At 39.8% G+C, this 22,143-nt stretch overlaps 1 protein-coding gene across 1 annotated transcript in view; it reads left to right on the forward strand.

Annotated features, from left to right (window-relative positions):
• Positions 1–22,143, forward strand: part of LOC103373625 (voltage-dependent N-type calcium channel subunit alpha-1B-like) — a gene marked incomplete at its 3' end in the record, with an annotated part of 96,041 nt that overhangs the window by 68,312 nt on the left and 5,586 nt on the right. Inside the window, exons 8-17 of the mRNA XM_008303548.1 lie at positions 656–745; positions 3,304–3,522; positions 3,605–3,717; positions 3,808–3,920; positions 7,196–7,327; positions 14,512–14,541; positions 17,918–17,990; positions 18,221–18,338; positions 21,114–21,181; positions 21,302–21,408. Coding sequence (XP_008301770.1) covers positions 656–745; positions 3,304–3,522; positions 3,605–3,717; positions 3,808–3,920; positions 7,196–7,327; positions 14,512–14,541; positions 17,918–17,990; positions 18,221–18,338; positions 21,114–21,181; positions 21,302–21,408 — 1,063 coding nt within the window. The remainder of the gene's footprint in view (positions 1–655; positions 746–3,303; positions 3,523–3,604; positions 3,718–3,807; positions 3,921–7,195; positions 7,328–14,511; positions 14,542–17,917; positions 17,991–18,220; positions 18,339–21,113; positions 21,182–21,301; positions 21,409–22,143) is intronic.

Raw genomic sequence — 22,143 nt, forward strand, 5'->3', positions numbered from 1 at the left:
AATGATTTTAAAGATTTTTTCCACAGGCTTCAATGCAAATACCGTCTTCTTAATGAGTCATTATTCAGATTTTGTTGAATTTTATCGTCTAAAAATGACTCAAAATGCAGCAGCATTAAAAATGAATCATGTTGCAGCCCTGAGACACGTTTAATTCTAGTGCTAGACACTCAAATCTTAGCATTATTGTTTTTTATTGGAATCAAATTGATTTTTTCATGTTTTTTTTCTAACAAATTCAGATTTTCAGAGTCAGCCATAGACAGATGTGATCATGTAGGAACACACTGGGAGTCTCCCTCCATTTAAAGCTGTGTTCATTAGCTCCCGCCCGTTCCTGCCTCCCGGCGTCCCTCTTTAGCGGACGGCTGTAGATCTGCGACGACTCGGCGGCGGTCACATGACGATCACATTCACGTCTGGCCGGCAGTTTTTCATTCCAAGGCTGACTTCGAGCAGGAAGGCAGAAAATCTCCAAATGAAAAACGTGATTGATGCCTGCTATTCATAGTTTCCAATTAGCTCGCTCACTCGCTCTTTTTTTTTTTTTTTTTTCTCTCCTCACATCCTGCGAGTCCATTGAAACTAAAAAAAGAAAAAGGGGGGGCTCCCGTTTTGTTCATTTACATTAAAGAATGCTGTTTTCTCTTCGCAGTGCTGAAGCGAGGCAAAGTCAAAAAGGGTAAAAACGACCTGATCGGCGCCGAGGAAGGAGAAGATCCTTTCGCTGACATCTCCTCTGTTGGTAAATCCTTCATCCTTTCGCCCACCAGCAGCTCACCTCCGACCTTTGCGTGCTGCGACCTTTACAATAAAGCCTCCCGCCGTGAACACCGGCGTGTCCTGCGGCTCTCCGGCCTCCGTTTATCACATCAACGCTTACAAAACAAGGAGGCTCTCCATATCGTAGCTACTCTGTGGATCCTGGAGCTCCTGGCTGTAGAAGTACATCACCTTGAGGGGGAAGGAGTTTAATTAACTTTCCTAATTAGACTGTTAAATTAAAATAGCAAGAGAATCACCCGCAGCACATTAGAATTATACTTTTTTAATATTAATGGGCTCCGCGCTCCCTCACAAAGACAACATGTAATTGCTCGTCTATTGGCTGGAAATGAGCATTAGCGCGCTAATTGAAACCATTTTGTTGCCTTCAATTTAAAAATGCAACTTCTTTCTTATCTAATGACTGTTTTCCATAAATGCCGAAGGAAAAGACGTCAAACTCCATCTTTCATCTCACTTGTTTCACGCATAATTTGTGCTTTTTTAACGAGCAGCTGCAGCTAAATTTCAAGGAGGTGATTTCATGCTTTTTTGTTTTTGTCCCTCATGAGTAAATATTGTTTTATCAGTCTACAGTCGTGGTCACAAACAATTTTCACAAACAGATGGAAACTGTAATTTGGATTCATACCCGAAGCAGACGGTGTTAAAAACCTCAAAGCCAGACTCACGTTACAGGAGTTTAAGGACGATTTTCTCCAGACGACCAGAGGAGAAATCTGTTCCGGGATCTGAGCTGATGTTGTGCACAGATTACTTCATCATCTGTTCAGATTCAGGCTGAAACCTCACAAACTGTTTGCAGACTTATATGTGATGTTTAGGAGTTAAAGTCTGCGTGATGAAGCCACGCTAACACTTGTTACAGATTTTAGAATTAAAGTCCTTCCTCCAGTTTTCACTAAAAAAATGAACTCAGCTGAAAAAAGAAAAAAAAACAAGCTCAAGACAAGATGTTGTATTTGTTCATTCATTTAATATAAAAAGTTGGTCTGTGGCTCAGGAACAGAGAAATAAAAAAGATAATATGCATGGTTATGCATCCAGTAGCTTAAATGACTCAATGTGCAATCATGAAATTGTGATTTAAAAATATCTATAAAGATAAATATCACTAAATAATGACAAGTGTGCAGTGCGGTATAATTGTGGGGCTGCATGCACAGAGTAAAGTGTAAAATACAAGAAAAATAATGGTGTAATCAATGTATAGAAGGACTGATAAGACTAATTATAGTGCAGAAATTAAGAAAGTCAAAGTATTCCTGTGCAGAACCAGAACAGTGCCACACTATAGACGCTTTACAAGCTTTCATTACCTCAAAGAACAGAACAAATCACATCAGATCAGCTCAACATTTACAGTATTTGAGCCTGCAGAATCCATTATTAGCTACCAAACCAGGTTTGGTCTCTCTACAGCCATCCGAACGTCACATTTTAGCACCGCAAAGACGGAGATGTTGCATGTGTTGTGCAAAGAACTGCAAATGAAATGTTACACTGTGAGGCGTTCAGTAATATATATGCAGGAACAACAGTAAACACTTGTTGTTACAAATAAAAACAGACGATAAACAACATGCAGAGGCAATAAACGCATTTTATCTGCAATAAAATCAAAGTAAATCAAATAATCTCGTTTTTCCCTGTTTGTTAGAGATAATATCCAGTAAAATAACAAAGAAAAGTCAAGAATTTACACGTTGATTGTAAAATAAACACTTTAAAACTGTACATAATGTGTGTATTCATATGATGTATAGCAAAAAAGTGTATTTTTGCAATGTGTGGCCCTAAAATCACAGATCTGCTGTATTTAAATCAGCTGTAAATATCATTATATTACAGATATAGTTTATGTTCTCATAGTTTTTACAGTTTCTGAGTGTTTCTTACACAATAGTTTCTTCTATTCCAGCTGATGTTGTCTCCTCCTCTAATTGGGCAGCAGCACAAATGTAGCTCTAAACGGAAAACGCAACCGGGGTTTTATATAATTATTCATTTTGGTGAGCCGAAGCACAAATGCAATGTTGATGCAACCCTGGAAAACTGACGTAAAGATAGTGTGGAGCGGGAAGAATATCTCACAAAGACAAAAGACAGGACCGAAGTGAGCTTTTCTGTAGAACAAGAAGTGTGCAGCAGACGAAATATGTTCAGTACAGCACAACAAACATTAGCTGAAAGGGCAGGATGGGGTAAATACAAGCACTGGTGACTCAAAAAGCAAAATAATAATCAAAGACCAGCTCAGAGGAGACGGCTAATAAACGACAATTTGCTGTCTTTAAGAGAACAAGATGTAATTTGTGTTTTAAGTGCAAATATATGGACTTTTTCATACCTGTGATTCAGTAAAATGTGTTCCAAGCGAGCAGGAAATAGTTTGAAAACAGTTTGACTTCATGAGAAAACAGGTTTCAGGAGAAGGACGCTACAGACTGACTAACCAGATGGATAATGAACCGCTGCAAACTCACGCTTTTTCTTTTCCTTTTCCCACCTCTTCAGCTCCTCCCGGCTCTCCGTTCGGCCGGGCCAGCGTGAAGAGCGGCAAGATGGACAGCTCGTCTTACTTCCGCCGCAAAGAGAAGAGGATCCGCTTCTTCATCCGGCGAATGGTGAAAGCTCAGAGCTTCTACTGGATCGTCCTGTGTCTGGTGGGTCTCAACACGCTGTGCGTCGCCATCGTCCACTACGACCAGCCCGAGTGGCTCACCAGGGCTCTCTGTAAGTCAACCAAATGAATACACACTTTAAATCACACTTACTCACAGCATAAAGAACTAAAGTTTCTCTTCTTTACAACCAGACACAGCAGAGTTTGTGTTTCTGGGTTTGTTTCTGACCGAGATGACGCTGAAGATGTACGGGCTCGGGGCGAGGAATTACTTCCACTCGTCCTTTAACTGCTTTGATTTTGGGGTAAGTTTCAGGATCTGATGTGCTCTAAACTGTTTTAAATGCCTCGATGCGATGAAGGCTTCTAATTTTACTCTCTGCTCTGGTCCCCAGGTGATCGTGGGGAGTATTTTCGAGGTGATCTGGGACATGATCAAGCCAGGAGCTTCCTTCGGTATCAGCGTGTTGAGAGCTTTGAGGCTGCTCAGGATTTTCAAAGTCACCAAGTAAGTTCATCGCTGAGAAAACGAGAAAAGAAAAAAAAGTCTAGTCTTCTTTTACACTTTTTTGTCAACCCTTAAAGCTGAAGTAGGCAGAAATCTGAAGAGAAATCAAGTTTTAGGCACTTCAAAATATTTAAACTAAAAGTCAACATTCACTTTTAGCCTCAAATGAGGTTCAGACCCCAGTTTCCAGAGTAAAAGTCCTCTGTTTACCCACTGCTTCCCCATATTTGGTAAAACCTCAGTTTGTCCACTCTGGATTTTGTAATTCTTTGTACTTTCTCACCTGATCTTGTTGAAAAAACTTGTGATTGACTGAAATGTCACCGAAAAGCCTGAAAACAAAGTCAAGAAGAAGTGCAGAAGTCTAGTTTCCTCTCAGACCACTTGATTTACTAAAGAATTTGCTGAATAACGCCAAAACAGTACTGCTGATTTACTGTCAACTGTTAAAGCTGGAGTAGGCAGAAATCTGGAAAAAGGCAAGAAAAGGGATTTTTTTCACGTTTAAAACTAAAAGTCAACATTCACTTGTAGCATTGAAGGGAATTCAAACCCCACTTTCCAAAATAAAGGTCCTCTGTCAATCCCACCGTGGCTTTTGCAACTCTTTGTACTTTCTCACCTGATCTTGGTGAAAAGTCCCATGATTGGCAGAAATCTCCTCGACTTTCTAAAGCCTGAAAACACATCCAAGAGGAAGTGCAGAAGTCTAGTTTCCTCTCAGACCACTTAAATGTTGAGACGTTAGACACCAGAAAACACTGCCTACTGCAGCTTTAAGACTTATACAGTGTTTTTTGACTCTCTTTTTATTAGCCTGTTATAAATATGTTCTCGTTTCCTTCTTGTTTGCATGAAAAATTGTTGCCATAAATCATAAATCAGTCAAACAGAGATACATAAACATCACATATCTGCCTTGACAGGACGAGTCCACATAGAAATCATTTAAGAAAAACACTTTTCTCATCACTTAGTCTTGGATGTTTCCTTCAGACAACAATACTGCATAACTTTGAAAATTTTATAAAGCTGCAAAAATTGTGGCAAAACCCAGAGATATTTTGCTTTATAAACTTCATTGAAGATGAAACAAAAATGGGAAAACTCTGTAACTAAAGATAAATGGCAGAAATTATGAGTCGCAATGAAAAACCTCATGTTCAGTTTTATAGAAAGAGTTTTCTTGGAAAACCCTTCAGAGATATTTTACTGCTGCAGCTCAAAAGAGATTTTAGACCCAATATTGTGAATGCTGGAAACATTCACAGTGTTTCTGATGCAAATTATTTTCATGTATTTTGGTTTTGCACATCATTAATTCCTTTTTGACATGAGGACTTTGCAGGATGTGCTTTGTTTGGACGTTTGATTTAAACTACACACCTTTTATTTTGGTAACCTGCCACAGATAAGACTTCCTCTAGTCTTAATTCAACATCAATCAGCAGGAAAACCGTCACTAGAAAGTGGCTAAAACCATAAATATTCACAGTAGAGGATTGGATTGGCATTATTTATGTCTTCAAAATGCAAACAATGACATGTATGACTTGATCACAAGCAGCCAAACAGGAAGGAGAACATTTCTGATTTAGTTAAAAGAAGTTGTCATTAATCTAACGGCCAAATTGGCTGCAAACCTCCATCGCTGGCAGCTACGCCTTCATATAATTCTGTTTTAACTCTTAAATAATTCATTTAAATGCAGCAGTACACTGTTCCAAAGACAAAAGAGGCCGGTTTAGGCTGTTCATGAGGCGTCGCTACAGAGGCAGCGGTGGGTGTAGCTGTCTAGAGTCATGTGTGAACACTCCCTGGAGGCTTTCCTCTTCTGGATTTGGTGCCAATATTACACGAATGCAGCATCAGACTTCAGTTTAAATGACAAAACAGAGCATATTCAGAGGGGCAGCAGCACAAGTTACAAGCAAATTTGTTAGAAACACAATTTAAAAAAAACAAATATGACGGACAAAATCTAGTAAAATTAGCTTTTCAGATAATCTTTCAGTCTTTGTTTGGATAGAAATGGACTCAGCACCTGTGAGCTAAAACTTGTTTTTTTAATGCACTTGTTAAATTTGAGATTTTGGTTATTTTGCTTTTATAAAAGCATCAAAATACACATTCAGATGTTTATTTTACTACACTTTGTCTATGTGCGTCTGCAAATTTAAATTGCAAGACATACCTTTAAAGACAGTTTCCTAAAAGTATTTTTTTCTCATCCTCTGATACTTACATGCACCAAACTTTGTAGTTTTATTCCTGCCGGTATTCTTAAGGTTTTCACTGAGAGGTTTGTTCATTTATCAGTCAGAGCCTGATTTATAGAACATTTCATCCCTAAAAACATGCCAAGAAATGATTTCTTTCTTGCTTTTGACAGTATTTTCTGAGTTATTCAGTGAAAAAAAGACAAATCCTGAAGAATTTTGAAGCTGTCGTCATGCAAAGTTCAGATTTCTGTTCTGGAAATTAATGCAAACCGGGGCATTTTTAGACATATAATAAGTCATTTGCATAATTAAAACCTAAATTTCAGAACATTTGCAACTCTAAAGATATTGGTCTTAATGTCGGGAACCAACAGGGAAGGTTTCGTGTTGATAACTATTTGCTGACTTTAACTGGATTCTGTACATTTAAACTCATAGTGTTTCATTCATAGGACTCTTTACCTCCTTTATGAGTTTATTTTGTGCTCTGCATTAAGAAACTTTGGATTTTTCCACAAAAACATATCAGTTAGTCAGATTTTCTTACCAACTAATTTCTAAGTAGCCTTTTTTAATTAAATCAGTAAACAAACAAACAAACATTTAATGATCCTGTGACTGTATGAGGTTGAAATCTTGCAGAGGAATCCTGAACTTCAGAACCAAACGTCTTCCTCCTGCCCAACGTGTTCTGCACAAAACCTGTGACTCTCTGCGTTTCAGTGATCTACATGAGCGACGCTTTCTTCTTCATTCTTAATTCCTTTTCTGTGTGAACAAACAAACAGTTTGCAGCTTTTGTTTCGTTGCATTCACCATAATCCTGTGATTCAGTCAAACTGGCAGCTGCAGCTCGTGACGCATCGATTTGTTTGATGCCACCTACAGCTCTTATTCCTGTTTGTTCTATTCTTTCCTCTTCTGTTTTGGTTGTTTCTATCTCAGTCTTTTCAACCACAGTTGTTCTTTTTATTTCTTCCGTCTGAATCCGTCTGCGCCGTAACAAGTTATGTGAATAAAAACAATCGTTTCTCTGTTTATTTTACCAAACAGATACTGGAACTCTCTGAGGAACCTGGTGGTTTCCCTCCTCAACTCCATGAAGTCCATCATCAGCTTGCTCTTCCTCCTCTTCCTCTTCATCGTGGTGTTCGCCCTGCTGGGGATGCAGCTCTTTGGAGGACAGTGAGTAGCTCTTCCAACCCTGTCCTGCTCCTCTTTCCGTCCTCCGTCCACCATTCAAACACGCTCACATCCCCTCTTCCCCTCCTTCCATCCTTCCTGCCTGCCTTCCTTCCTTCCTCCTGACCCTCCTCCCCGTATGTGATCCCTGACAGACATGTTGCCTCAGCAGGCAGCTGGCAGATCTGCAGCAGCGACTTTGATATCGCTCTCAGCAGGAGCTCCATGTCTTCTAATGACAGAAACACCTCATGATTCTGGGCCGGCTGCCGTTAATGAAAGGCCCGGTCCCGTCTGACTTAAACACAAACGCTTTCCATCTCCTCGCACATCACCTCGCATCACACACACACATGCTGCTTTGGCCGCTCGCTGTTTGGTTTACAAGGTTAAAAATCGCCAAATGGCTGCACAGTTTTGAGCTTTTGTTCTGTACTCTGCAGGATTGTGGTGTTTCTCAGCCCTGACCGGGGAGTTGTTTAGTCAGAAAGCATCACAATTTCCAGGAATATGATCTGGGAGACGTCCATCGAGAAAGAAAACTGAGCAGGAAGATGATCAGACGGGTTGTAAATAAGCCAAACAAACATATTTACATCATTTAAATGACTTTATTCAGATAACAGTATGTGCAGTGGGTTGAACCATACAATTTTCTCTTCTGAATCAGTTGGATTTGATTTACAACCTGTTAGATCATCATCGCTCGTGTTTTCTGCTGCAACAAACAGGTTTTTTTGCAACATTAAGAAACGAAAAATATGAAAATGATGTGAAAAATTATTGTCATTGCCCCTTTAAACTTCTAATATTACCATTTCTGAGTCTATCTTTACCAGATAGAAGTGCAGCACTGTTTGTTGACCTCTGACCTGTGTCTGGGATTTTATAGTAGCTGATTTTTTTTTGTGGTTTAGAGACTAATAAGAAAAAAAAGACTTTATTATAACATGCTAAACCTTTGGAGGTGGTTTTAATGTTGTGGCTGATGGTGATAACAGACCACCGAGGATCAGCTTTGGCGTTTATGTTTGATAGCAACCAACCTGTGGAACATATTTTATACTTTTTAACAATTCGAACTGCTGTGTCATCGCCCTAAAAGTTCAAATTCTCACCGGCACATGGCTCACTATTTCTGTGCGTATTTTTTTTTTTATAAATTGGGAATAATACTGAGATGCTACCACGAACACTACTCATGAACACGTTAAGGTCTGAACCTACAGCTGTGCAGGTTGTCAGATTGACGAGTCATTCATAAAACTATGAATAAGTGTTTATAGGCGGCCGTGACTCGTGGTTTCACCTCGCCGCTGCAGCAGGCGGTGCCTATTCTCGTGTGAAATACCACCTTCACACGGAGTCACGCCGCCTCGGACAGACAACCTTCACAAAAAAAAAAAAAAACCCACAACTGCACGTCTCCAGAGCAGGAGGCTGTTGCCATGGCGCCGAACCTCGCATCTGTCTGCACCGTCATTAACATCACATCAGTCTGTTGGTGATGGACGAGTGTGAGATGAGTCTGACGTCCACATGGTGCTTCCAGCAGATGAGGCACTGCTCTCCGGACACACTGGTCGCCTCGTTTTCACCCTGAAATCCAAAAATGTGCACAAAGGAGGCAAATAATGACAGATTTTTGTCTTTTTCGTTTACTTTTACCAAAAAAAATAGAGACGATCTTCATGTTGTTTGTGTTGAAACCAGAGAACCTTCCCTGGAACACGAGTTCAACCCTGAATCCAAGATTAAAAGGCTCTTTAGGAAGAAGACGAAGAAGAAGTGTTTTGTTATTTCCAGACTTTATTTTTGGCTCACAAAAACACCAAAAGTAGTCTCCTGGTAAAATAGTGAGAATTGGAAGATAAACAGCTTGAAGCAGAGGACCGTCCTCCTGCTGAGACTCGCAGGACACTCGGCGAAAATATTTGATAAGCTCAAAGGAAATGTGCAGGATTTGAGTAATAGAATAATGATTTATTTTTTTCCCATTTGCTGCTTTTTAGTTCTCAGTTTTAGAGCCGCAGACCTTCTTTGTTGATTAACTTTGACGAGGGAGTGACGGCGTTTTTATATTTGCAGCGAGGGCTCTGCGACTGTACATCAGATGACAACTGTGTGCTTTAACCCTCAGACTGACATTTTGAAGACTTGGCATTTAATCAAAAAGGAGAAAAAACTGGTAGATTCCTCTGTAAATAAAATCACCAGTTGTCAGTATTTCCTGGAATTCGTGATTTTGCAAAGAAGCAGTGCATTTTTAACCACTAATTTTTGCCAATCTTGTAAGTTTTTTTCATAAAATTAAATTCATAAAATAAAAGTAAGAACCATTTTACAAGCCAAAGTCAAGAAAAAAAATTTAACCTCCATTTTTGAGTTTTCTTGCCCCAAAATTTGTCTTCTCAGGTAATAGTTGCACCAAGAATCATTTTTCAATTTGGCTAAATAAAACTAATTCAGCTTCATCTCCCTAAAATTAAAACATATTTTCTCACCAAAAGCTAACACTGTTATCTGCATTTCTTTGTTAATGTTGACATTCCCCACGTCTCTCCCTGTTCAGCATTGACGTCACACAGTTTCCTCTGTCGTCAAACAGCTGCAGCTCAGAGAATAAGTTCTGATTGTTCAGCACAGATGTCATAAATTCAACCCTGTCTCCCGAAAATGACATTTAACTTAAAAGCATTCTCCTTTACTCTTTGAACGAAACATGATTTTGTTTTGTGACAAATTTATTTTCTCACTGAATCTGAAAACTACAATGTAGAATGAAAGGCCTTTAATTTGAAGGGTTAAAAAATCGAGACAAAAGTCAGCAGCGAGAATTTTATCCTCAAGACTGGAGCTTTTCTTTTTTTTCTTTTTAAAAAAAATCTGTGTAGGACATTAATTCTGACATTTACATTTAATTTTCTCTCATGTTTACTTTCATTTTTTCTCGCTGTTTTCATAGGCTTCGGCCAAAGCCACTTGGATTTAGTTAAATATAATGCTTTTATTGATATTTTTACAGCAATTATTATTTATTAAAAGCTCGGTTAAATTTTGGCACCAAAATTACTTGGCTAGGTTTAGAGGACCAGCCTTGTTTGGGTTAAAGTCTGACTCTTTTACAACTTGTTTGAAACTTTTCCTCCATTTTTTGGTCACCAGGGTGATGGTGGTAGACGAGACATTAAACTATCTACCAGTATTTTTGTTTTTGTGGTACAACCTGCTTCATTAGTCATAAAAGCTCAATGGAAATATTTTTTTTTTGCATATTTGTGATCACGTTTTTCAGATTATAACTACTCTATATGTTTAGTTTTGTATTATTGTGACCTGCAGTTCAGAAAATATCACTAGTTCAGTTCAGTTATCATTTTTTTTAAAAATCTGAGCTCAAAGATGGGACTTTTCATGGCTGCTTCATTTTTTTCCCCCCATATTTCGACTCACCCATAATCACAAATGATTTGATCTACTCCTCTAATATGACAGATTCTGAATCAATGACATGATGAGAAATACCAGGGAACACTTCAGCCTTTTATCTTTAATAGTTCCTGAGATATTCATTTAAATGTGCAAAAAAAAAACCTGCGGAAATTGTGTTGAAAGGCAAAAAAGTGTAATCTCAGAAAGCACTCCGGTCTAAAATTTCACAGAAATCAATTTAAATATTCATAGTTTATGATGAAAATGAAGCAGATCTGAGCTGGTTGAGCAGAGCGACGGATGATTTGAGATTAACAACCCGGAAGAGTTTCGAAACTGCACTAGAATTTCTGAAAGTTGGTTTTAGTTTTAAAAATCACAGTCAGCTGCCCCCTTTTGTATCCAGCCTCTCTTCATACAGCTTTTCTTTCACATCATACGTCTTTTATCTTGAAGCCACGTGTTCAGACGCTGCCGTCACCTGCGCCGAGCCCACCTCCGCCGCTGCGCCGAGGATTAGATGCGAGCGAGTTCGCCCTCCTGCGCTGCTTGTTTCCTGGATTGATTTAATGAAGTCTCGGCGGACGGCGCGTGGAAGCCGAGCAGCACGCTTCCAATCCCTATTATCAGAGTAAACAGAGGCCTCCCTGCACTGGGTCCACTAATCCCTGCAGGAGGAGGAAGAGGAGGAGGAGGAGGAGGAGGAGGGTGAGGAGGAGGGGGAGGCAGGCTGGGGGTGAGGGCTGGAGAGCCTGGTGGAGGATGCAGTAATGAGATGGAGAAGGCAGAATATGATGACATACCAGGAGAGAACAGGCGGGGGTGAGGGCTGGAGAGCCTGGTGGAGGATGCAGTAATGAGATGGAGAAGGCAGAATATGATGACATACCAGGAGAGAACAGGCTGAATTAAATTAGTGGCTCCTCCCCCTCTTCGCCTCCCATCCCTCCCTCCCTCCCCCATCGCTCCTGCATCTACAGTCCACATTAGAACGATACGCAGCAGCCGATGCTGCAGGCCGATGTGTTTATTGACTGATGATCATTGCATCCACATGTGATCTTTCCTAAACCTTGCTATGTCGTTCACAACCATTTGCACAACTCTCACCTCAATAAGCACTAGCACTAAGTCACTACGATGCACGACCAGAAAAAAGTACAATAAATAATCAAAACATGTTTTATGCTTTTTTTGTTTGTTTTTTTAGTGTAGCTGCAGAACCAAAGCCACTGAAGTGCAAAATATTAAACTGTGAGAAAAGGAAAACTGACAACAACATCTTCACATGTACAGAGTTAGATTTTTATATATTTAATTTAATTTTAATGCACTTATTCCGTATTTTGATCCTTTTTTTAAACGTGTGGCACTAACACAAGGTGAGAGAGAAACGTCTTTCGGTTCCTCTGTATGTCCTGGATATGTAGAGACATTGAAAAAAAACCTTCTATTCTATTCTATTCAGTCTTCTCTCTGCTGGGAAAACACTTTTTAAAAACAAAATCTGGTTGCAGTTGATCCCAAACATGTTGGATGGCGTTAAGATCAAGGTTCTGTGCAGGGCGAGGACGTTTCCACTGGAAAAATATCAAAATCGAAATCAAATATCCATATTTTATGATTATAGAGCAGAAGATGTTTTATTGAAGGCGTGTCATGTACAATATCTTCATGTTGTTTTCATTCAGCATTTATTTAATCATCTATTTACACCCGTTGTAAACTGTGCTTTACTCAGATTTGTCATTTAAGCTTTGTGATGTTTTTCTATTTTAAACTTCTATTTTCCGTTTTGGTATCGGCCTCCAAACAATGAACTACACATCCATCACACACACACACACACACACACACACACACACACACACACAGACACATACACACACGTACTCGTATCTCCGGATCTGCTCTGAGAAACCAGCTGTGGTTTATGGAGACGGTCGTCGTGGTAACCACGTCCTCCACATCCTCTCCTCCTCTTACAGACCTGCTTCCTTCTCCCTCCATCCTCTCTTCCCTCGTGTGGGTTTTGCCCCCAGACGCTTTTTTCTCCCGTTTCGCTCCTCAGGCTGGTTTGCACAATCTGTGGCATGCTTGGAATTATACGGTTGTTAGCGGTAAAAAGACGTTTAAACCGATTTACAGGCAGAAACAACGACTTTATAGCATCTGAACACATGTAACATGTTTATATTTGTGTTGTGGTTTCACTGTATAATTCCTGAACTCCAGCATGTGTCTTGCTTGAGTGTAGCATGTAAACTTTGTCGGGATTATTCTGTCTGTCGAGCTCCGATGTTCCAATCAAATCTGCTTTCACACAACTTGATATCAGGAGATATCCAAGGTGGACGTGAAGGTTCATATTTGATGGTTTTTGATCGCTATCAGGCAGTAAACGCACATTAGGTATTTATTTAAAAGCACCATTCAGCTCCGTGTATTTATACAAATTTACAAATATTGCGCCTCTTTTTTAAACTCACTTACATTTTGGCATCAACACAAGAAGGAAACAACAATTTTGTGGCATCAAGTTAAAGAAAAACAGACATTTTTAAACAAAAAATTACAAGTATCGGTAGTTAGTTTTTACTTCAAGCCAGAGGGTGTCACTTTTGGCTGTCAAGACTTTGTCAAATGAGCTGCTAACCCCATCAGCAGCAATTACATCTGCCTGTTTTTTGGTTTATACCATAGCTGAAATCTGGTTTCTGCTTTTGGAAGCTCCATAGTGATGGAAATAGAAACAGAAATTAGCAGCATTTCAGAGCCTTCGGTGGAAAAACCTTTAAGGCATCCAACAAATGTTGTTAATTTCCAGATAGGAAAAGAGAGCCTGCATTCGGAGAAAGAATCACAGAAACAAAACACAGTGTTTTTGTCATTACTGTCACTGCCAGAAGGAGGAGACAAAAGTTCTGCACTGCATTTATAAAAGACTGAAATAAGTTAAAGCATTAAAAACAACGTCTGTCCTTGGTTTTTTGTTTTTTGTTTTTAAAGGTTTACATATTGCAGTGTTTCTTATATTTATGCTTTCTAGGTGTTGACTAAGGGCAGGTTTCTCTAGCATGCTCACAAAATACTGTTTTTATGTAATTTAAACTCTATAGTACATTATGAACGATGCCACAATATCTTCTGTGTCTCTATAGTCAAGTACGGACGTTAACATTTACAGTAGTGGCCACAGAACAAACATATACATGAAACCTGAGCCTTGAATGACGGGATACGCTGTCAAATCAAATGAAAATATACTTTCATAGTCAGCTAACATACAATAAAATATCATCTGCTTTTATCTTGTTTGTGATTAAATAAGCATCCATCATCTGCATAGAATGACTAACATACTGATGGAGAGGAATTATGTTATCAAATATGTAAATAGCACCCTTGTAGTTTGTTTCTGGAGCTTAAGCAGTTCCAATCAGCATCTACATTCACACATTTGATTAAAAAAAAATAATCCAGTTGATAACTTTCATATTATAACTGTATTTAGATTTTTGCCTGGATGCTTTGAATTCACCGACTTATTTCACAGTTTCCCTCTTTTCCTGCCTCCTTCTTCTCTCCAACCCCAAATATTTCTTGCACCTGCCTTTATTTTTCCATATATATATTTATATATATTTGAGAATACAGTTAGAGTGATGAACGCTAGCAGTGCAGCTTCTGTTCAGTTGAATGACCACAAACCGTCCTTATGCATCTCTGTGTCGTTCTCTCACTGTCTTCTTTAGTTTCAAGACCACGGACACAGGTTTTGGCAGGTTTGTTGGGTCATTTGGGGGCTTTCTGCAAAGATTTAGACTCTTTGTGTAGAAAGTGTTGCATGTGTGATGGAAAACAGTTCTGATATTAAGCTGGACCCTGCTGTTAACTGAGGAAAAATCACAAGTTAACACAAAAGAAACAGACCTGTAGGCTTTAGTCTTGTGTAAACCCAGTAGTGGTACATATTTTGGCCTTTAAAGTCTTGTTTTTATTTATCTTTCAATACTTTAAGCAAATATCATACGTAAAAGATGTGTGAACATAGTTTTACTGCAACAAAATAGATGAAAAAATTTAGTAGATTTATGAAGCATTATTAAGTTGAAAACTCCCTTCATTCATTCATTAAGTGTGTTGTCTGTCATCGTTTCTGCTCCCTTGTTGAACTTTTTATTCCATGTGATGTTCTGTTGAGCCCAAAACAGACTGAAACTGTACGATGCATGTCAACACGGCCATCTTTACTCCATATAAACCCTTTTTCTTTACAACAAACTGCAGTTTCGAGGTGATGGACACCCCAGTAAAGCAGCGTTTTTTTCTCAGATTTGCTCGACGTAACCAGGCTGCCTTGATGTTTCCCTTCTTGTGAGCGACACTCCTTCTTCTTCAGAAATTCCTCAATCTAAGCCTCTCTCCATTCTGACTCTGTGCCTGGTATTAGATGGTTAACCTGACATGTGGATTTGCTGACGCGCCGCATCGCCGTGTATTCTATTTGCGCTTTCAGCAAATGTCACATGATGCGGCCGTGAGCAGCAGCAGCTTCAGTGTGTTTTGGACTCGTTGGTTGGAGCTGGTGGTGGTCGGTGTATTCCCGCTGTCGCATGTTCTTCTGTCCCAGACATCATCAGTACAAAACAACCTCCTTCATCTGTGAGAAAAACTACCTGAAGCTGTGAGGAAATCTGAAAACCCCAAACCTGGACGTGTGTTGTGCTTCTATCTTTGTGAGGACGAAGGATATTTACGTTTTATTTAAGACCATGGAGGGCTAAGACCTGAATATAGGGTTCAAATTAGGATTTTGTTTAAAAAAAAGATCAACACAAGGGCTGGAGTTTGACGTAGAGTTTTTGTGGTTAAAGAATAACGCTGGTTTGTCTTCATTTTGTGGGGTTTTCATATCAGTTTGGTGACACTGATTCTTTATCCAGTAAATACAGCAATATAAAAAAACTCCGTTACATGCACAAACAGTCCTACTTAAGTCAAGTATTAGCAGCAATATGAAGTCGAAGTATTAAAGTAAAAGTACTGATTTGGTCCTTCTGACTGATATAATATCACATGTGCATCAAAATTTATTTTTTTAAAAATAAAGCATCAGTTAGGACGCTGAATGTGCACAATTATAAGATGTTTTTCACAGAGTTTCTCCTCAATGAACAAGGAGCAGAAACACCAGCAGATTTGACTTGTTTTATTTCATTCTTTTTTACAATCTTACAGTAAAATAATGCTGACTCTTTTACAGGACTCTGGTTCTCACTCTGGTGGAGTAAAGACATGCACCATACAACCACTGGTTTCCAAAATCTTCCGTACAGTCTAAACCAAGAAAAGAAAAAAATTAGACGCAACAAGAAGTTAAACTGCTGAACAATCAGCTGTTGCTCATTAAATGAAACTGTGTAAAAACTTTAATTTAATGTTAGTTTGTGATGAAGGAAAACACAGAGTTTAAATCAACATTTATGAAGGACAAAGCAACGATAATCAGAAGGTTTTGAGTGAAAATGAAGGTTTTTGTTTAGCATTATGAACCTCGTCTGTTGCAGGAAAACAGCATTTATTTATTTATTTGAAGCAACTATATTGCTTTGCGAAACAGTTAAACAAATGGGGCAAACTGTGAAGGAAAACTATGCCAGAAAGGAGTAACTTCTGAGTTGCTCCAACTTCTTAAATAAGCTGCAAAAGAAAACAAACTTCCTGCTGAAATACAAAGGCAGCAGCACCTCTGCACCAAACAGAGAAAAGTTCTTAACTTAGCAAGGTGTGGTGGACAAACTGATCCCGATCCAGTCTCCAGACAGTCAACGTGCCTCGTTACACAAATCAAGAAATCTCCAAACTACTAGAATCCACTTTTAAATGACCACAGAGCGCAAAGACAACGAGTTACCGCAAACGAGCAGGCAGAGAAAAACACCAGGCGGCTAGACAGTGTTGCAGAAATGCAAAGATGACAAGAGGTTTAGAGGTGAGCAGCTGACATGAAACCACCAACACTTACACAGATGCCCCTTAAACGCAGCAAAACATCTGGAACATCAGTTTAAAAAAAACTAAAATACACCAGAAATGAACATAAGTGCTGTTGATATTGTACAGATTCCTCTGAATGTGGAAATAAAAAAAGAGAAGATTTCTGGAGAAGATATTGATAATGCACATGTTGGTGCAACAGAGTAAAGCAGTTTTTTCCTGTTTGGTCCACTGCTGGTTTTGAAGTCTGACTGTTGTCTCTTTTGGAATACTGCATTTAATATCTTATGTAATGACAAATACTTGTTTCCTGGTGTATTATAAAGTATGTTGGTGTCAGTGTTCAGGCGTCAGGAACAGTAATAGTCGGTGAAATTTAAACAAAAAAATTAAAAATACTGAAATCACAATAGAATGATTGATTTTGTGTAAATTCTTTTTGAATACTAATGAAAGTTTAAAACCTTAATGAGAGCAAATGCAATGAATACGAGCAGTCATTATTCACTCATATCCATCCTGTCCCTCACAAATAACCTGCTAGATAAATTTAATTAATGCCACTGAGATCAAGATCTGTTTTGCAAAAAGAAGCCAGAAAACAAAACGCAAAAGGTCACAGTGATAAAATACTCAAAACAACCATCACATGCACCAAGAGTCTGAAATATTATCAGACAAATAATTAGTAAAAACTGCTCAATTGTTGTTTTAAAGTCGATCTATACTCAGATCCAGTGTTTATTATCTGATTTAACCTCCACTGAAGATGTTAAATATATCGACAGCTTAAGCACAACTTCATAAATACCGCACACAATCATGATAACCTGGATTTATTCTTTAACGTCGGAGGTCATTGTGTCTGTGACGGTCCTCACAAGTATAGAAGTGCAGGTGTGTGTTTGTGATAATCCACAATAAGAGTTTCACAGAGACGAAGACGAAGAAGAAACGCTGCAGCTTTGACCGTGAATGTCGTCCCGTCATGTTTCTCGTCAGCAGAAACATGTTCCGTTGCTTAGATAGTCGGAGCTTTGACTTGTCATTAATCCACATGCTTTTCCTGAACTGCAGGTAGATCCCATTAGGACCCGACTGGAGCTTCACTTCTATTGTTTCTTTCCTCTTTGTAATCTTGTTTTCTTCTCATTCTTTTAGGTTTAACTTTGAAGACGAGACGCCCACGACGAACTTTGACACCTTCCCGGCGGCCATCCTCACCGTGTTCCAGGTGAGACGCTTTCTGAGAGAAAACCAACGGTTCGGGGGAAAAAAAGGAGAGTTGGTTATCGGCGGTTTTAATTAGAGGGAACGGCTGCTCTGTGCGCCTCCTGTGCCCTAATGAGCTCACTGATAATCCTTCAATTAGTCTGTGCTCATAACCCTGCGCTCTGGAAGGCGATTTCATTCTGCGCCGTGCTTTTTTACAACCCGCCTGAGTCTCTCTGCGTCTCTCCTCAGATTCTGACCGGCGAAGACTGGAACGCCGTCATGTACCACGGCATCGAGTCTCAGGGGGGCGTCCGCCGCGGCATGTTCTCCTCCATCTACTTCATCGTCCTCACGCTCTTCGGAAACTGTATCCTCAAGATGAAGCTGCAACGTGTTGAGCTGGAAAGAACCGTTTGAAAATGGTTTTAAAACCCTGAAAAACTCATCTCAAGTTCAATATTTAGATGTTTTTTTTCTGTAAAAATAACCCCTCAGTGCCTGAAAATGATTCAGATTTAACTCCCCGTTGTGCTCTTGCTGCAGCCTGAGCACACCAGCTCACCAACAATGTAAAAACTCTGTTAATCTGCACAGTTGCAAGTTGCAATATTGGAGTAATTTAAGAAGAAAAATGATCCAGAAACACTGAAAGCCTGAATCTGTATTTTTATCTGTATATTTAGAGCCTTTACTCAAGTAGAAGTACTAATACATCCATCCATTATCTATAGACCACTTAATCCTCACTAGGGTCGTGGGGGGCTGGAGCCTATCCCAGCTGACTCAGGGTGAAGGCAGGAGACACCCTGGACAGGTCACCAGTCTATCACAGGGCTACACTTAGAGACAGACAACCAAGGACACTCACATTCACACCTACGGACAATTTAGAATCAGTACTCATACAGCAAAGTAAAAACACTCTGTTACATGTAAAAGTCCTGCATGACAAATCCTACTGAAGTCAAGGCACATATATAAGTATTAGCAGCAAAATACTGTTAAAGTATTAAAGTAAAACTGGTCCCTCTGACTGATAAATTATTATTTTTGACATCAGTAGACTATTAATAGTGAAGCATTAGTGAGTCATCAGCTGATTGGGGCAGAGGAAGGACGAGAAAACTCGCTTCTGATCTACGAGTTGGAGTTTTGGGAATCTGTAATTATAAAATTGTCCACAGGAGTTTTAAGGTGGAGACGCTCATGATGTGTCCTCTAACATATAGAAAACACTATATGGACACTTTGACTGGATTTAAAAAAACAAACAAACCACTTTTCTCTTTTTATTTTTTTATCTGCACTGAACTGCAACTTTTACTACTCACACCTCAAATACTCAGAATTCGTTTGGTGTTGTGAGAGAGAGAGAGAGAGAGAGTTCAAGTGCAGAGACTGGGAGTACCAACAGAAAGTCTGGTTTATTAGCAGACAGATAATTTGAAGAAGAATAATGAGCTGAGTTGGTGGGAGTCGAGGGCTGAGGGCAGGTTCAGGCTGCAGGTGAGCGGGCCCGAGGCGACACCTGAGGAGGAGAGCCAATGAGAGGCAGAGTTTAGTCCAAAGAACAGAGGAAGCTGAGTGGATCCAGTGAGGGAGGACATAGAAAGACTTGACCATTTAAATACCATGTTATATAGCAAACCAGAAAAAAGATCTTGAAATTTTATTACGCAAGAAGCCAGAAAATGCCAGGATGTCGTCTCATTTTGCACCAGATTCTGCGATGGATAGGCTTTAGGGGGAAAGAAGTAGCATGTGTGCATACAGCATGCAACAAGTCTGAACTTTGTAAATGCAACTAAGAGCAAAAAGAAAAGAAGTTTGTGATTTGCAGCACAGCCGGAGCGTAGATGTGCATGTGCTGCTGGAGCACCGGTGATGAATGGCAGCTGGTGGCCTGAATCCAACACATCTGTTCCCACTCCTGCAATCAGGGCCAGCGACCCAGACAGGCTGTGAGAGGAGGCAGACGTGGAGGGCGTGATGCTCGATTCCAACGCACCGTGGAAGTAGAACGCTGCCAAAAAATCCAACTGACAAAACGCAGTTTAGTTTGTTTGAGGTGAAACGTCGAGGGACTTAGTTTGTTCAATTGGCTCAGATTTAGCTTCACGCTGTGTTCCTGCTGCAGCCTGAGCACACCAGCTCACTAAGCCCTGTAAACTCCTCGACGTTACGCAATTGCAAGTTGCAATTTTGGAGTAATTCTGGAGAAAAATGATGCAGAAAGCCCCGTCCTGCACACGACTAGTTGTAACTTATGAAACACAGGAAGCCTGAATCTGCATTTTTAACTGCATATTCAGATCCTGCATTCAAGGGAGCGATGAGGTGAAACATCTCGGCGTTGTTAGCATTCAGATACAGACGTGACTCAACACGTAACCTGATTATCTGAGGAGCTGCACGAGCGATCGAAGTTTGAAATGATTAGCAGTGACAGACTTTTCAGAGTTGCATGTGTCTTCTTTTGCATCATGCATAACAAACACTTGAATAATTCTTGCAGATTTTTCAAGAGCTTCATTGGTATAAATTCATTTTTCGCTCCTAAATGTGTCTTCACGTGTCCGTCTTGGTTGTTTTTTACCGAGTTGCAAAACGAACACGTGGCTTCATCTGCATCCTGCACAAAAAATAGCAGAACTCTTGCAGGATTTTCAAGAAGCTCGTTGACATCAATTCATTTTTCCTGCAAAATAAGTGTTCTTGTCTCCGTCTGAGCACCTGGCGGCTCCTCAGAAGTTAGGTTGCCTCTTGAGCTCCTAAATATTCACTGAAATAAGAGTTCTTATCTTAGCAGTTGACACAAAAATGTGCAGTTTTGAGTATTTCGGGCCAGTTAGAAATTAGCTCTTAGACTTGAAAAGAGGTCATAAGGTGGCACAATAAGATCCTGTACCATTTGCGCTGTTTTGATAATCTTTATATCTATTTATAGTTTATTTTTTTGTACACTAAGGGACTCGGAGAAACGGACTGCCCATGTAGAGATATTGACGATAAAGTTCACTTTGACTTTGCTCCTGATGACAGACTGACTAGACATCCCTGCTCATTGCATGATAGAAAACACACTGTGCATATTTTATCGTTGGATCCTGTCCTGCTGTGTTTTCTCCTGAGTGTTACTCAGATACCCTCCTGAACGTCTTCTTGGCTATCGCTGTCGACAACCTCGCCAATGCACAGGAGCTGACTAAGGTAGGCCGGGTCGGACCCGCTCACAGCGAGTGTTTCCTCTTTGCGCTGAATCACTGCAAAACCTGAGAAAAGCGTCGCACGTGCACATCTGTTGCAATCTTAATGTGTTTTACGTTAAAGGATGAGGAGGAGCAGGAGGAAGCAGCCAATAAGAAACTGGCCCTGCAGAAAGCTCTGGAGGTGAAGGAAGTGAGCCCGATGTCTGCGGCCAACATCTCCATCGCTGCGTAAGTTTCCGACAACGCTGGAAACACATGTGGCTCTGCGTGTTGTTCTTCCCTCTCAGATGTTTGTATTTGTATCGTGTTTGACTTGCGTATCCTCGTCTTCTCCCGTTATGAGAAGGCTCCTGTGCTGTTGCCTTGTTTATTTAATCCTATAGGCAGTTAAAGGAAGCTTCATTCAGCAGCACGTGTGAGTTTCCACCAGCGGTTTTTGCTTTATTTTTTTATTTTTTTGCAACATGCTGGCAAATTGACTTTTCATTTTTAAAGCAGTTGCGCCGCGTTTGAACAATCAGGTTGTTCCACTGCTTTAGAAACGTTTCCTGCGCAATGCAAACCAGATTAAACAAGTTTTGGCTCATTGGATGTTGATAACAGAAGATTCCTGCATTAAAGTGCCATTATTTGCTTCTTCACACGTATCAGTTAGGCCCGGGGATTTACACGACTTTTTAACATCTGACAAAAAAACCCAAAACACAACAGCATGACAACCATTATAACATTATATTTTAATACAGCCTAGTAGCAGATTGTAAACTGTAGTCTTGGATAACATTCAGTATGTAGCAGCAACAGGCTCAGTTTTTTACAAAAATGTATGTGACGATAATGGCTAAAATATGCTCCTCTGACCTTTTTTTATTTTATTTTATTGGATTTCTGGATGTCTCATGACCCAGCAGTCCCCACTTTAGGAACCAGTGAATTATGGGGAAACACCATCAATACTGTGTT

Source organism: Stegastes partitus, unplaced genomic scaffold, assembly GCF_000690725.1.
Source record: "Stegastes partitus isolate 25-593 unplaced genomic scaffold, Stegastes_partitus-1.0.2 Scaffold2032, whole genome shotgun sequence".
Classification (NCBI taxonomy): Eukaryota; Metazoa; Chordata; class Actinopteri; family Pomacentridae; genus Stegastes; species Stegastes partitus.